We start from the raw sequence: 13851 nt of genomic DNA, 5'->3' as shown, positions 1-13851 counted from the left end.
TTGTATAATCGCTTTTCACACTTAGATTGATGGAGGATCAAATTCTTTCCTTATGTTTTTTGCAGTGGCCCAACCCCCATTGTTGCTTCAAACTCAGCTCATGTTTCCTCTATTGGCGAGCCCCCATTACACATCTCTAATGAGTCGCCCACAATTTAGTTATTTGGGTTTTCCCAAAGATGTGCTATGACAAATACTGTTCAACTTCAACCAAGCCGGTTCGAACATTCAATTGTAGGTAGTGGACATACCTTCCCAAATGCGTCGGAGTTTCGAGATGCAATCTATTTGATGTCTTTGGTTGGAAAATTTCGATATTCTTAAAAAAGGAATAGTCCAAAACACATGACCGTAGTATGCACAATTGAAGATTGTCCTTGGAAAATCACTGCGCGTGCAATAGGGGATTCAAACATTGTTCAAGTACACACATTCCGAAATGTGCATAACCATTGCTTGGAAGATGTTGCCTTGTCTCAGCCTTTAGTGAGATCCACTCATGCATCGTTGCTCATTGATGATGTCATTCGATCTACTCCTGAATACCAACCACGCCAAATTTGTAAGGACTTTGTAAGGCAACATGACATCCAGTTAACTTACCTACAAACATGGCAAATTAAAGAGAAGGCTAAGGAGCGCATTTATGGGCAACCCAAGAATTATTACAAATTGTTGCCATGGATGTGTGAAAGAATGCTTGCAACAAATCCGGGATTGAGTGTTGAGTTGAGTTATTCCGATGACGACCATTTTGAGAAGCTTTTTGTTGCTCATTCAATATCTATCGAAGGGTTTGTAAGGGGGTGTCGACCAATCATTGCAATTGATTCGACCCATATGAGTGGGCCTTATGGCGGTGCTCTATTTTCAGCCACCGCCTACGATGCTAATGACTCCATGTTCTCCTTAGCCTTTGGAGTGATGAGCTCGGAAAATTATGAAGATTGGTTATGGTTCTTGGAAAAACTAAAGATAGTTGTGGGAAACAAGGAAGTTATTATTATCTCAGATAGACATCCTACTTTGCTTCGTAGTGTCCCTAAGGTGTTTGGCATTGAAAACCATGCTTGTTGCTACCGTCACCTGAAGGAGAATTTTAGTAGTTTCTTGTCCAAGCATAACACACGAGGGAACAAGGGTAAAGAAGATGCATTGCAATTCCTAGATAGCATTGTGTATGGAAGGTTAGAATATGATTATAACGTTTCCATGTTTGAACTAAAAAAATACAACGAGGCTTTAGCCATATGGGTTGAAGAAAATGCACCGCACCATTGGGCCATGTCAAAATTCCCAAAACAAAGATGGGATAAAATGACTACAAACCTTGTCGAGTCATTTAATGCTTGGTTACGGATTGAAAGACATCACTCTATTTGTAACTTTTTATTGGAGCACATGTCCAAGTTAGCTTCTATGCTTGTAAAGCATCAAGAAGAGTCCAAGAATTGGAAAGGGTGTATAGGGCCAAAAATTGAAGCTAAGGTGCAGGAAAATATTACAAAGGGTGCGGTGTATCCAGTCACACCGTTCAAGAATGGAGTATTTGGGGTATGTATCGGGAGAACCTTGTTGAATGTAGACATTTTGAACCGTACATGCACTTGTAGGGGTTGGCAAATGTTGGGAATCCCTTATGAGCATGCCACAATCGTCATTATTTCCATTGGTCAAAATGTTATTGATTTCGTCGATGATTGCAAGGGTATTGGGAATGACTATAAAGTAATGACATAAAAGCTAATAACTCTTGAATTGTTATGCAGATGTTCATCCCAGTTTGCGAGAATAATCTCTGGCACGTGCATGTTGTTAATTTTGCAGCTGGAAGAGTTGAGATACTTTCGTCATTGCCCTTAAGGCGGGGCAACAACATCAGTGCTGCAATGCGACGATTATCAATGACACTCCACAAAGCACTGCATGCATATAGAATCCATATGGATGCGGATGTCTCAAGTTTTGTGCATGTCCAACCACACCTTCTCCAACAGTTGAATGGGTAAAGTATTCAGATATTCCAACGAAAACAAACATTTCTAAATAATTTGATTTATCAGATTTCTATCATCTAACACATTTATGATGTGTTATAGGTCCGATTGTGGTGTCCTCATTCTAAAGTTCATGGAATTTTGGAATGGGGCGACCTTAACTACTTCAGTGGCAGAGGTTAGAGTTGGTTTACACTGTCAAACTTGGACTGTTTTTCTTTGTTTTTTTCCCAACCGCATGGAATAATTTTTTCCCATTTCCGTAGGACAAGACGAACATGTACAGACTCCAGCTAGTGCTGCAACTAGTGCTCAATGAACGCAACAGTGTCAGAGATACAATTATGGTTGCATGTCATTTGTGACTTTATAGTTTATGATAAGTTTCTTCCTATCTGCTGTTACGTACCAAAATGACAAAGGGTTGATTGTAGTTTGTCTAAAATTTATTAATTCATATCATGTTGTGTGCTGATGTGATTTGTTCCAATTGTAAAACCATTATTTATGTTCTATATGTGATGTATCTGATGAAGTATTCCACATCCCATTGTAATAGTGGGAGTTGGGTTATGCTGAATATGAGGACTTTATGTACAAGAATGGCCAACGTGTAAGGGAAAGGAAGAGTACCTGGTAATGCTGCTATTGGAGCATATGGGACGCAGTAACAGCAGTGTAATAGGGCTGTTCATTTTTCCTTCAATATTGTAAAGGAAGGGAGTAGGAACATGGACAACACTCAGTATTTGTTCTTTTATTATAGTTAAGGGTACTGGTCAGTGTTGTATTGGCGATTGATTGGACAACAACTGTGATTGTAAGATGTGATCCAAAGTGATAGGTTTATTATGGGGTATGATACTAATTTCATAAGAGAACAACAAACATAGACTAGAACCTATTTGTTTGTACACTGATGCAGTTTCAGTTTATCCTTCTATACTCACATTAGTAAATTGTTTGACGGCTTTCCTTTCATATTTAGTTATTGTGTAAGCTTTTACATAGCATCTTCTGTTAATGTTATTGGTAAGTTGGGAGGTTTGTTTGGTTTGATTGACTACATTAGAAACAGTTTGTTGGTATACCAATAGTTTGCAATGGCGCCCTTCAAATCCTGATCTACCAGGGTTCAGGACTATTGCGCATCCTCATTGGCAAGGGCTACTCAGGGTTCCTAAATGATTGTGCATTTTGCTAATTTTGTGCTTCAAACCATGTACATGTTGTTATAGAAAAAATAAATGTGGTAGAAAACCAATAAATATTTGCTTCGCATGATCACCTTCCGTATCCAACCAAAACCATCGTAATTTGACATAACCAGAAAAATGAGAAAACAACAGTATGATTAAATAAATACTGAGAGTGAAAAATTGTCGGGAGAGCAAAATTTATCGAATATGGTTTAAGGTAGTGTCATGCTGCAATAGGTAATGAAATTAACTAATGAAAATCTGAAGTCACAGAATGACTACATTTCTCGTAGGTGCGTTAAGGTAGTACCTGAAGACCATTAAGGTAGTACTTTATGTGCATTAAGGTAGTACCTGAAATTTCTTATGATTACATAAGGTACCGTTGGAGTAACCTATGAGAACATAACAATGTCATGCTGCAATAGGTAATGAAATTAACTAATGAAAATCTAAAGTCACAGAATGGCTACATTTCTCGCAGGTGCGTTAAGGTAGTACCTGAGGTACATTAAGGTAGTACTTGAAGACCATTAAGGTAGTACCTTATGTGCATTAAGGTAGTACCTTATGTGCATTAAGGTAGTACCTGAAATTTCTTATGATTACATAAGGTACCGTTGGAGTAACCTATGAGAACATAACAATGTCATGCTGCAATAGGTAATGAAATTAACTAATGAAAATCTGAAGTCACAGAATAACTACATTTCTCGCAGGTGCGTTAAGGTAGTACCTGAGGTACATTAAGGTAGTACCTGAAGACCATTAAGGTAGTACCTTATGTGCATTAAGGTAGTACCTGAAATTTCTTATGATTACATAAGGTACTGTTGGAGTAACCTATGAGAACATAACAATGTCATGCTGTAATTGATAATGAAATTAACTAATAAAAATCTGAAGCCACAGAATGACTACATTTCTCGTAGGTGCGTTAAGGTAGTACCTGAGGTATATTAAGGTAGTACTTGAAGACCATTAAGGTAGTACCTTATGTGCATTAAGGTAGTACCTTATGTGCATTAAGGTAGTACCTGAAATTGCTTATGATTACATCAAGTCGATGGAGTCACCTATGACAACATAACAACGTCATGCTATAATAGGTAATGAAATGAACTAATAAAAATCTGAAGTCACAGAATAGCTACATTTCTCGCAGGTGCATTAAGGTAGTACCTGAGGTACATTAATGTAGTACTTGAAGACCATTACGGTAGTACCTTAAGTGCATTAAGGTAGTACCTGAAATTTCTTATGATTACATAAGCTATCAATGGAGTCGCCTATGACAACATAACAACGTCATGCTACAATAGGTAATGAAATGAACTAATTGTGTCTGAAGTCATAGAAGAGCTACATTTCTCGCAGGTGCATTAAGGTAGTACCGGATGTACATTAATGTAGTACCTCAGGACCATTAAGGTAGTACCTCAGGTGCATTAAGGTAGTACATGAAATTTGTTATGATTACATACGCCACCGATGGAGTAACTAATGAGAACATAACAATGCCATGCTGCAATGTGTAATGAAATGAACTAATTGTGTCTTAAGTCACAACAACAACATTTCTCAAATATGCACTAAGATAGTACCTGATGTACATTAATGTAGTACCTCAAGACCATTAAGGTAGTACATGTTTTACATTAAGGTAGTACCTGATGCGATGAAACAATTTTGTCTTCGTTGACAAAAGATGTACACTACAAATTCCAACAAACATTACAAATTCACAAACACTACCAACAATTTCTACTAACCAACACATAATTTATGCATTTTAATTTTTTTATTATTATTATTTTTATTTTTATTCTCAATATAGATGATTGAATTATCAAGTTTTTCGCCAATATATGATATTGCCTAATTATATTCATCAATTATTACCATCAGTCTAAAAATCTAAATAAATACACAAGTTTTCCACCCAATTTCTAAATATGTCCACAACATTTTTCCAATTCATGAGTCTCCAATACACAAAAATATTGAGATTGAACAGCCGCTCATGCGATCCAAAATCGACATTCGCCTCAACCTATACCCTCACCAATGGAGGAAAAATTGCAAATACAACAACCACTCGAAAATCACTCTTCTGCTCCATTTTAAACAAAAAAAATATTAAAAAAACAACTCTAAATACAAATTAATTACCTTCACATTTGATGTGAAGGTTATAGAAAAATGTGATCCAATGAGAAGAACACGAGATTTCTTCTTCATGAACCCAATATATCAGAGTTGTCGTTTCCATTCCGGTTTGCTATCCTAAACCAGATTTTCAGTCAACACGTACCCTCCTCAAGCCGTCTTCTTAACTCGACCTTGTTTCAATGAAGTGCTCCATTTGGTTCTTCACAATTACCACAAGCAACAAAAATCAGGTTTTCAAGTAAAGGTTTATACTTTCAAATGTGTGAAATTTTGCAAATTTTCACACCCTCTTCGATTCGGAGGGGTGACGAAATTGGGATGATCGGGTCCAAATGGTTAGGACTTTGAGAGGAGAAGGGGCTGAAGATAGAAAACTAGATTGGAGTTTGGGATTAAAGGCTTCAGAAATTAAATGAGAGAAATTGTTGAAAAATATACAAGATTCTTTGCTTTGCCTCGGTGACGGAGTGAAGACAGATGAGAGGAATGGCTGCCAAAATGAGAGAGAGGGAAGAAAGAACGGCTGAACGTTAGGGTTTTCTTGTGGAAACCTCTGCTTCGCCTCCATGAAAGAGTGTAGAAAGATGAGAGGAATGGGTACCAAATGAGACAGAGGGAGGAACAACGGTCAGTCGCCTAGGGTGTTTTTTGTTTTTGATTTTGCAAAAGAAAACCGGTTCAGTTTCAGCCCGTGCTGAGATGGGCTGCTGACATGGATACTTGGAGGGGCAAGCTCGATAGAAAAAACACAGCCAGCTCAGAGTGCATGAATCTGATATAAGTTTCCACATTAACAGATGTTTTTCATATTTCACAGACCTGGGTTCCAAAAACAATATTATTACCATATTGGCCCATGAAAACACAACTTTCCCTAATTAAATAGTTGAAAATATAAAAAAATTAATCATTGTGATGAAAAATTTTAATTTAAAATTTAAAAATTGAAATACACACACACATATTATATATATATATATATATATATATATATATATATATATATATATATATATATAATTTTTTTTTTCTTAATGGAAGCGGGTGGTGAGTGGTTGACAGTGGGAGAGAGTGGTGTAAGCAAAGGAGGCAGGTTGGGTGGTGATGGCAGAGAGAGTGGGTCGAGTGTCTAAAAATATCAAGTAAACATCTCCACATGCATGTACTTGATGGTAGAATTTGCACTTTGTTCCATGATCCATGCCTTCCTATTCTCAGTTATTTTTCCTTTATTTATTTATTTTAGTTTGGTGCTGATTTTATCGATCATTCATCAGTTCAAATCTCACTGTATTGTTTATTTCCCTAATTTATTGAAACTATTTGTAATTCCAAAATAAAGTAACGACATGCATTTTTTTACTTTCATTATTTATGCTTGATATGAATAAAGGTTGATTACTTAGGGCTTGTTTTAATATATTTATTGTCAATTTTTGTATTTAAAATCATAAATAAGACCATAGTAGGAAATTTTATAAAAGTTTCAAAAATCCTTTAAGGTTGATATTTAAAAATTGTTGCAAAAACTAAGGTATTATAAAACTTTTAATAGTTCCAAATTTAAATTATTAAAAAAATTATTTTTTAAGACATGCTAAAGTTACATTTGTTAGTATATACATTTTTTAAAATATAACTTTTTCGTATGGTAATCCACTCCCAGCGAAAACACTTATTGAGGGAGGCAGTTATAGGACGATTTGAACCACATTTGTATCCGATGGATATTCCATATGTGAATGTGAACGAGGTGTAGTACAGTGTTTTATGCTTGCAATTCTTTTTTATTACATGAAGGTCCATTATTTATATGTATGTTTAATGACAGTTTATTGGTGTAGGTCATTTTACCGGTTCTTGTAAAGAACCATTGGACACTCTACGTATATGACCTATCAAACAAGAGAATCCAACTGCTAGATTCTCACCCTGGTAGGAAGAAGACAACTTTGAGTGGAATACAACAAAATCTAGTAAAGTAGCAAGTAGCAAGTAACAATTAATAATTTGTTAGGTATGTTTTCCCATAAAAATTTCAATTGTTGCATTAATAAATGTTTTAGGTTAAGGTTGTCCTATGGTTAGTTGCATAGAGGTCTCACCTTATGAATTGAGGACATTCAATTTCCTAACACCTGATGTACTCCTCCAACCTAATGAGTAAGTGTTTATCTTGCAGTCCGGGTTTATGTTAAAATGGATTGCAACTTATTTTAAGTTCTTTTGTTATTTATAATTCCACACTTAATAATATATTGGTCATGTTATTGAGGTAGACACGATTGCGGAGTGTTTGTAATGAAATTCATGGAGTTGTGGTCAATGGGCAGGTTTTCCAAATCAATCGATGTGATACGTAGGAAGAATTATGTATTATCATCTCATTAATGTTAAAATAGTTATAAAAGCCTAATTAATTAATTTGCTGATTTGTTGCCATATGAATGAATGCAGGGAAAATTGAAACATTATAGATTGAAGATTATGGGGAGTTTGTTGTTTTCACCACAAAATGCACACTGACAGCATGTCCAGAGGGATTAATGGGGATTGTAATTTTTTATGAGACTATATAAAGTTCATTTGGGAGTAATTTATGTTGGAAAAACGTAGTTCTTTAAATGTTTTTATATGATGCCACATGCTAAAATGAACACTGGGAGTATGGGATTAGTAGGAGTTGAACTATTTTTTTGAGTTAAGTTGATTGTCATTGCATTCTAATTGAATAGGGAGAATTAAAGCCTTCGTTTCTTATTGTAAATGTATGTTCATTGTTATAAGAACCTAATGTAATTGGAATTATACAATAGAATGAAAGACCCTACTCTTTGTTACTCTTAGAGGGTGCATGATGCTTGTATTTATAAGATAATTTGGACTGCAGAGAAGCATATTTATAGAAAGACCAACAATAAACAATTTAGACACCAACTTCATAACTGAGTTATTTAAATTGATTTTTAAACATCAGTTTTTATGGATAACCTTCAAGCCTTTGAGTTTGGGAATTTTCATGTGATCATTGTAGCCTTGCAAATTAGTGTTTGCTTGACATTCTTAAGACAACAGAAAAACTTTAACCCTCACAATTGAGAGCCCAGAAACTTCAGTGACATTTTAAGCTTGGAGTTTCTCTACTCATAGTGGACTGTAGGAATACAAAATTAAGAATACATCAGTTTGCACATTTGTTAATTTCAAAAAATTATTATAACTCATATCCAACATACATATATGGCCCTAACAAGTATAATACTAATAAAAAAATTCGATATTTGTTTTTCTTTTTCACTGGAGCACTTAAGATAGGAAGCTCAATAACATATCTTAAATCATTAAGATATTTGGAAAAACAACATAATATTACAACTTTAAAAATAAAATAAGTGATAAGTTCAAATAATTAACTCTATTCCCTGTTGCTATCATCTAGAATTCGTTGGTCCCTTCAAAAGTGTTTTTCTTTTTGCTTGGAAAGCTAGTTGTGGCGAAGTGTTAACCTTGGATCTGATTCAGAACAGAGGTTGGGCTTTGGTGAATAGCTGTGTCTTTTGCAACTACAACGACATTAAATAACAATCATTCCAATAATGCAAGCTTTCTTCAGCAAACCAAGGTGGAAAGAAAAAGCTTGGAAAAGAAAGGAAAAAATGATCAAATTAAAAAAGATTGAATTCTCAAAATCAGTGCTTACTAGAGGCTACTTTACAGAGGCTTTTAACATCAACAAACACCAACCAATACCTATTTTTCAGCCAACACCCTTGTCTCTCTATTATGCCTTTTTTTTGCTTTCTCATTGAGGGAAAAAAAAAAAACAGACCCTTTATCAGGTTGAAGACAATCTTGAGGAGGGCCCACATGGATATCAATCAATGAAAGGTTATTATCATTTGATTTGAGGAATGAGCGAATAATTTTTTCAAAAGCATTTGAAATCCTTCAAGATAGGTAGCCTTGTACACACTTGTACAGTTAGCACATTTGCATTGTATACTTAGTGTAAATGCCTTGTACAGTCATGAAATCCCACATAGGTACAACCGAACGAGTGCATATGGGTGGGTAAACAATATTTCCATTCTCATGGATTAGGGAAAATGAGAAAAAAGTTTACCCTCATTTTGGTTCATATTCATCATTACTAGGGAAGCTAATAGAATAAATTAACAAGGTAGACATCAAATAAAATGCATGCAATGAGTGTGTTATCAAGCAATATGTGTGAGGAATGTCCCACACGATTGGAAAAAGTAAGATAGACACCCTTGTACCCTTGTACATTTAGTACATTGACCTTGTACACTTGGTGTAAATGCCTTGTACAATTGTAGAAATTCAACCTAGTTACAACTGAACTAATGCATATGGGCGAGTTAACCACATTCCAATGTCATGGCTCAGTTAAAAGGGGGAAAATGAAACCCAATTTAGGTTTCTATTCATCATAAGTGCGCTATCTCATCCAATGAATGTGTACAAAGGGAAATGATGAATGACTATGAGGAATGTCCCCCTTAGAAAAAAATAAATGAGCAAACAATTTTTTTCAAAATCATTTAAAATTCTTCAAAATAGGTGGCATTGTACACACTTGTACAGTTAGCACATTTGCGTTTTACACTTAGTGTAAATGTCTTATACAATGACAAAAATTTGACATAGCTACAACTAAAAGCGTACATATGGGTGAGCTACCATGTTCCAATGTGATGCCTTAGCGAAAAGGGGAAAGTGAAACCGAATATAGGTTTCTATTCATCATTACTGTGGTAGGTCATCCAATGAACATGTATGAAGTAATAAAATTGAATGGGATGAGTGCGTGATCAAGGAATGTGTGTGAGGGAATGTTCCTCATCCTTTCAAAATGGAAATGATTTTAAAAGGATTGCAAATCCTTCAACATAGGTACCTTTGTACACCTTTGTACATTAAGCACATGTACCTTGTACACTTAGTGTAATGTCTTGTACAGAGACAGAAATTCCATACAACCACTACTGAATGTCTGCTCATGCATAGGTTAATCATGTTTGCAATCTTTGGTTCATAAAATAAGGAAAAACTGAAGTATCAATTTGTTCCCTAACTACTAGTCATCATATTAATAATCTTCTACTTGAACATAAAGGAGTTTCAATCATGTAATTAATAGGGTTGTGTTTTGGATCATAGCAGAATAATTTTCACAAATATGAATGTCACAATTCATCCCTAAACATAATAAAAACACACTCAATCTTCCATTAACCTAGGTTTGAATTCTAGAAAATATACTTACCCCACAATAGGGCATATACCCTATTTAACATATTTCCATCTTCACAGGAGGTTGTTGGGCCACTGCCATCATCACAACCACAGTTGTAGCAGCTTTATATCTTCATCAGAGTTCTTCATTTTCTCCGTTTCGTCGGGTGGACCAACTTTTCTGCTTTCGAAATATGTTTGATTTGAAGGATAGCTATTCTGAATGAATTGCATCATCACCGGACAATCTTCTTCCCCAAAGCTCATCGTCTGGACGATACCCATTTATGCTCTCTGGACGATAAACCCAACAAGCAGATGCTAAAGTGAAAAAATTTCACCCAAGTAAACTGCCATTTTTGAGGAGATATTTTCCATAAGATTCACTATGAGTTTCTTGAATTTACTTATGCTATGCTACATTCCTATGAGCCAAAATGGATATGATCAAAACCTCATTTATCCCCCACCCTACATCCAAAAACGCTCTATTATTAAGTTAAAATTTTTTTTAAACACCCCAAGACGAGATCAAAACGACTGTCTTTCCTAAAAACTTGTACTAACCTAGGAAATAAACATCCAACACATCATCAAAGGAACCAACCTGATCAAATCAAAATGTGAGAAAATAATTCAAACCCCCTCCCCCTCCCCCTCCCCCCCATCATTTGGATTTGGGAATGATGATGATAAACTACCTACAAACGCTTTTCTAAAATGCTCACAATCCTCAGCTGCTGAAGAAACCGATTGGGGGACAGTCACAGTCGTCATCGTTTGTGAGTATGCTGTTTACGGAGGGAGAGAAATGGGTAGGAAGGTGGTGACCCTTACGGTTTTATTTTAGAATTTTCAGTTAGGTGACATGACATTTCAAGTTTACCAACTGTGAAACCCATTAATTTACAACCATTTGAGTTGGAAATATAAAGGGCATTTTGGTCTGTTAACATCTGATATCCTTACCATTAATTAGGTAAGTTACATGGACCATAACTTAATTTTTGGGCCCAGCTGGGCCCAAAACACAATTCTCCCTAAATTTATCTCTATTTAAATAATAGTATCTTAGGTTTCCGTATATAATTTTATTTTTTTATGTTAAAACATAATTATTTTTAATTTCATGTAAAAATATTATTAATTGTACATACACAAATGCTATGAAGATATATTTCAAAATTAGTTAATGAAATTAATTTGAAAAATGTTTTAAGTGTACACACAATCTATTATTATTTTTATCAATTTATCTTTCTTGAAGTAATATTAGATATTTAAGTTTAAATATATAAATTTCTTATTGTTAAAGCATGTTTTTTCAATTTCATTAGTAATTTTTAGTTTAATATATTTTTTATTATTAAATTTTAGGGAGAATTATGCTTTGGACCTAGTTGGGCCTAAAATTTGGCCTTCAGTCCATGTAACTTGGCCATTCAAGCCTAAGACCCACCAAAAGGCTAAAAATTGAGAAAAAAAAGGATATTATCCTTCAATATTTCCTAATAAGGTCTTTGTTGATTATGAAAAATAAAATAAAATTACAGGGAGGAATTTCAACACTTGGTTGTATTGTTGCCTAATGACCCAAATATTTCCCAAATCTTTGAAAGGAGAAAACCAAAAATCCTCAAATATTTTAGTTTAGTCCTAGTTTCCAAAGACTCGAATGTCGTTGTCATGCCCTATCATGGTAGCCACACTTAAATCGTTGTTGCTCCTATAGGCATTGCCATTGTCTGGGTCACCTTCTCGCTCTTTCTCTCCCTATCTTTCCTTCATTGTCATCTCCAACCATTATTTTGCGATTCAGATCTCTCGCTCCAAGAATCAAAACCACCACACTTTTTTCATCTGTCTTGAGATTTGAGATTTTCTAGGTATTGATTATTGCTTCTTTATGGTTTTTATATATGTTTTTCCTTCGTTTGAATGCTAAGAAAATATTGGAAAATGGACATGGACCTTGTGTTTGAGTGGTTGATTTTCAATGCCTAATGCATTTGTTTGGTTTTGTTTGAGAATTTTTTGTTTATTTTTTATTTTTAATGGTAATTTGTTTTGTCTTGTATGCAACAGACGATGTATATTTGTTTTGGATGGTGGAGTGTTTGATAGGATGATAGGTTTTGCTTCTTGTTTATTTTGTTAAATTTATGGATTTGTGTAGGTTGTCAATGAATCATATTAGAGAGGGTTGAGAGTCTTCCGTTGGTGGTTGGAAGTGATTTGCAGGAGGATTTTTTTAGACTGTTTTTGATTGATGGCATGATTTCGGAAAAGAAAAAGAAAACAACAATCTTAGTCTTGATTATATTAAATGGTAAATTCATGTATACATTATCTTGAAGGATGTATCATCTCTGTTGAGCAATATGATATTTTCTATCTAGGTTTTCATTAATTTGAGTGGTGGATCGATTTTATTTGATGATATGTATGATATTTTTTCCCATTGGATCAACTTAGTTTTTTTAATAATGGATCCTGGTGATAGGATGTCGCTCACATTAATTCATATGGGAACATTATATATTCTAAAATGAAAATAATTTTTGGATGACATTGAATATGAATAAATTGTGCTTTATATTTGGAGAGGTGTGTTGTCTAATAAGGTTTATTTTTTATTTTTTATTTTTATTGTTTTAATGTTGTGGATTTTTCTTTGATCTCAATTTGTGTCTTGGTGGTTGAAAGAGGCTTAAGGTAATTGCATTGTTTGGATGACAACCAATGATGCATGGTATAAGAATTTGAGAAAAGTGTGGGTTATGTTTGCTCAATAATGTGAAAGTGGTGTCTTATGTTTGAACAGGTTGATGGATGTTACAAATAAAATATATTGTTGCATTTTCGTGAAAGATAAATTTATCCAAAAAAAAATGATGGATAGTGGGAATATGTAGGTAGAAGAAGCAAAGGTATTCACATATATAAAGGAATGTCATTTCAAGAATTCACTCAAAGAGTATTAGAGAAATTCAACATCTCCCCTTATGTGATGAAAATGCACTATACCCTCAAGTTTAATCCCAAAGTCATCCAAGATTTAAAAGATGAGGATTTTTGGATAATGTGGTTTCCCACAGTGATGACTTTGCAATTGTTTACATAGTGGAGTCACCCCATGTGGAAGCTATTAAAGAAAATAGGGAAAGTTGTGTTTGTAAGTTGCTATTAGGAAGATATATGGTTTTGGAAACCCACGTAAATGA

General features: G+C 34.5%; 1 protein-coding gene across 1 annotated transcript; it reads left to right on the top strand.

Annotated features, from left to right (window-relative positions):
* Window positions 1–345: 345 nt before the first annotated feature.
* Window positions 346–2941, top strand: LOC132254763 (uncharacterized). The gene is made up of 4 exons (XM_059741216.1): window positions 346–1554; window positions 1770–2005; window positions 2100–2175; window positions 2264–2941. The coding sequence occupies exons 1-4, from the start codon at window positions 346–348 to the stop codon at window positions 2360–2362; spliced, it is 1620 nt and encodes a 539-aa protein (XP_059597199.1). The 3' UTR covers window positions 2363–2941.
* The last annotated feature ends 10910 nt before the right edge of the window (window positions 2942–13851 follow it).

This window comes from Vitis vinifera, chromosome 2 (assembly GCF_030704535.1).
Source record: "Vitis vinifera cultivar Pinot Noir 40024 chromosome 2, ASM3070453v1".
In the NCBI taxonomy this organism is placed as follows: Eukaryota; Viridiplantae; Streptophyta; class Magnoliopsida; order Vitales; family Vitaceae; genus Vitis; species Vitis vinifera.
The sequence above is the reverse complement of the archived record's forward strand: the minus strand, read 5'-3'. Positions and strand labels throughout refer to the sequence as shown.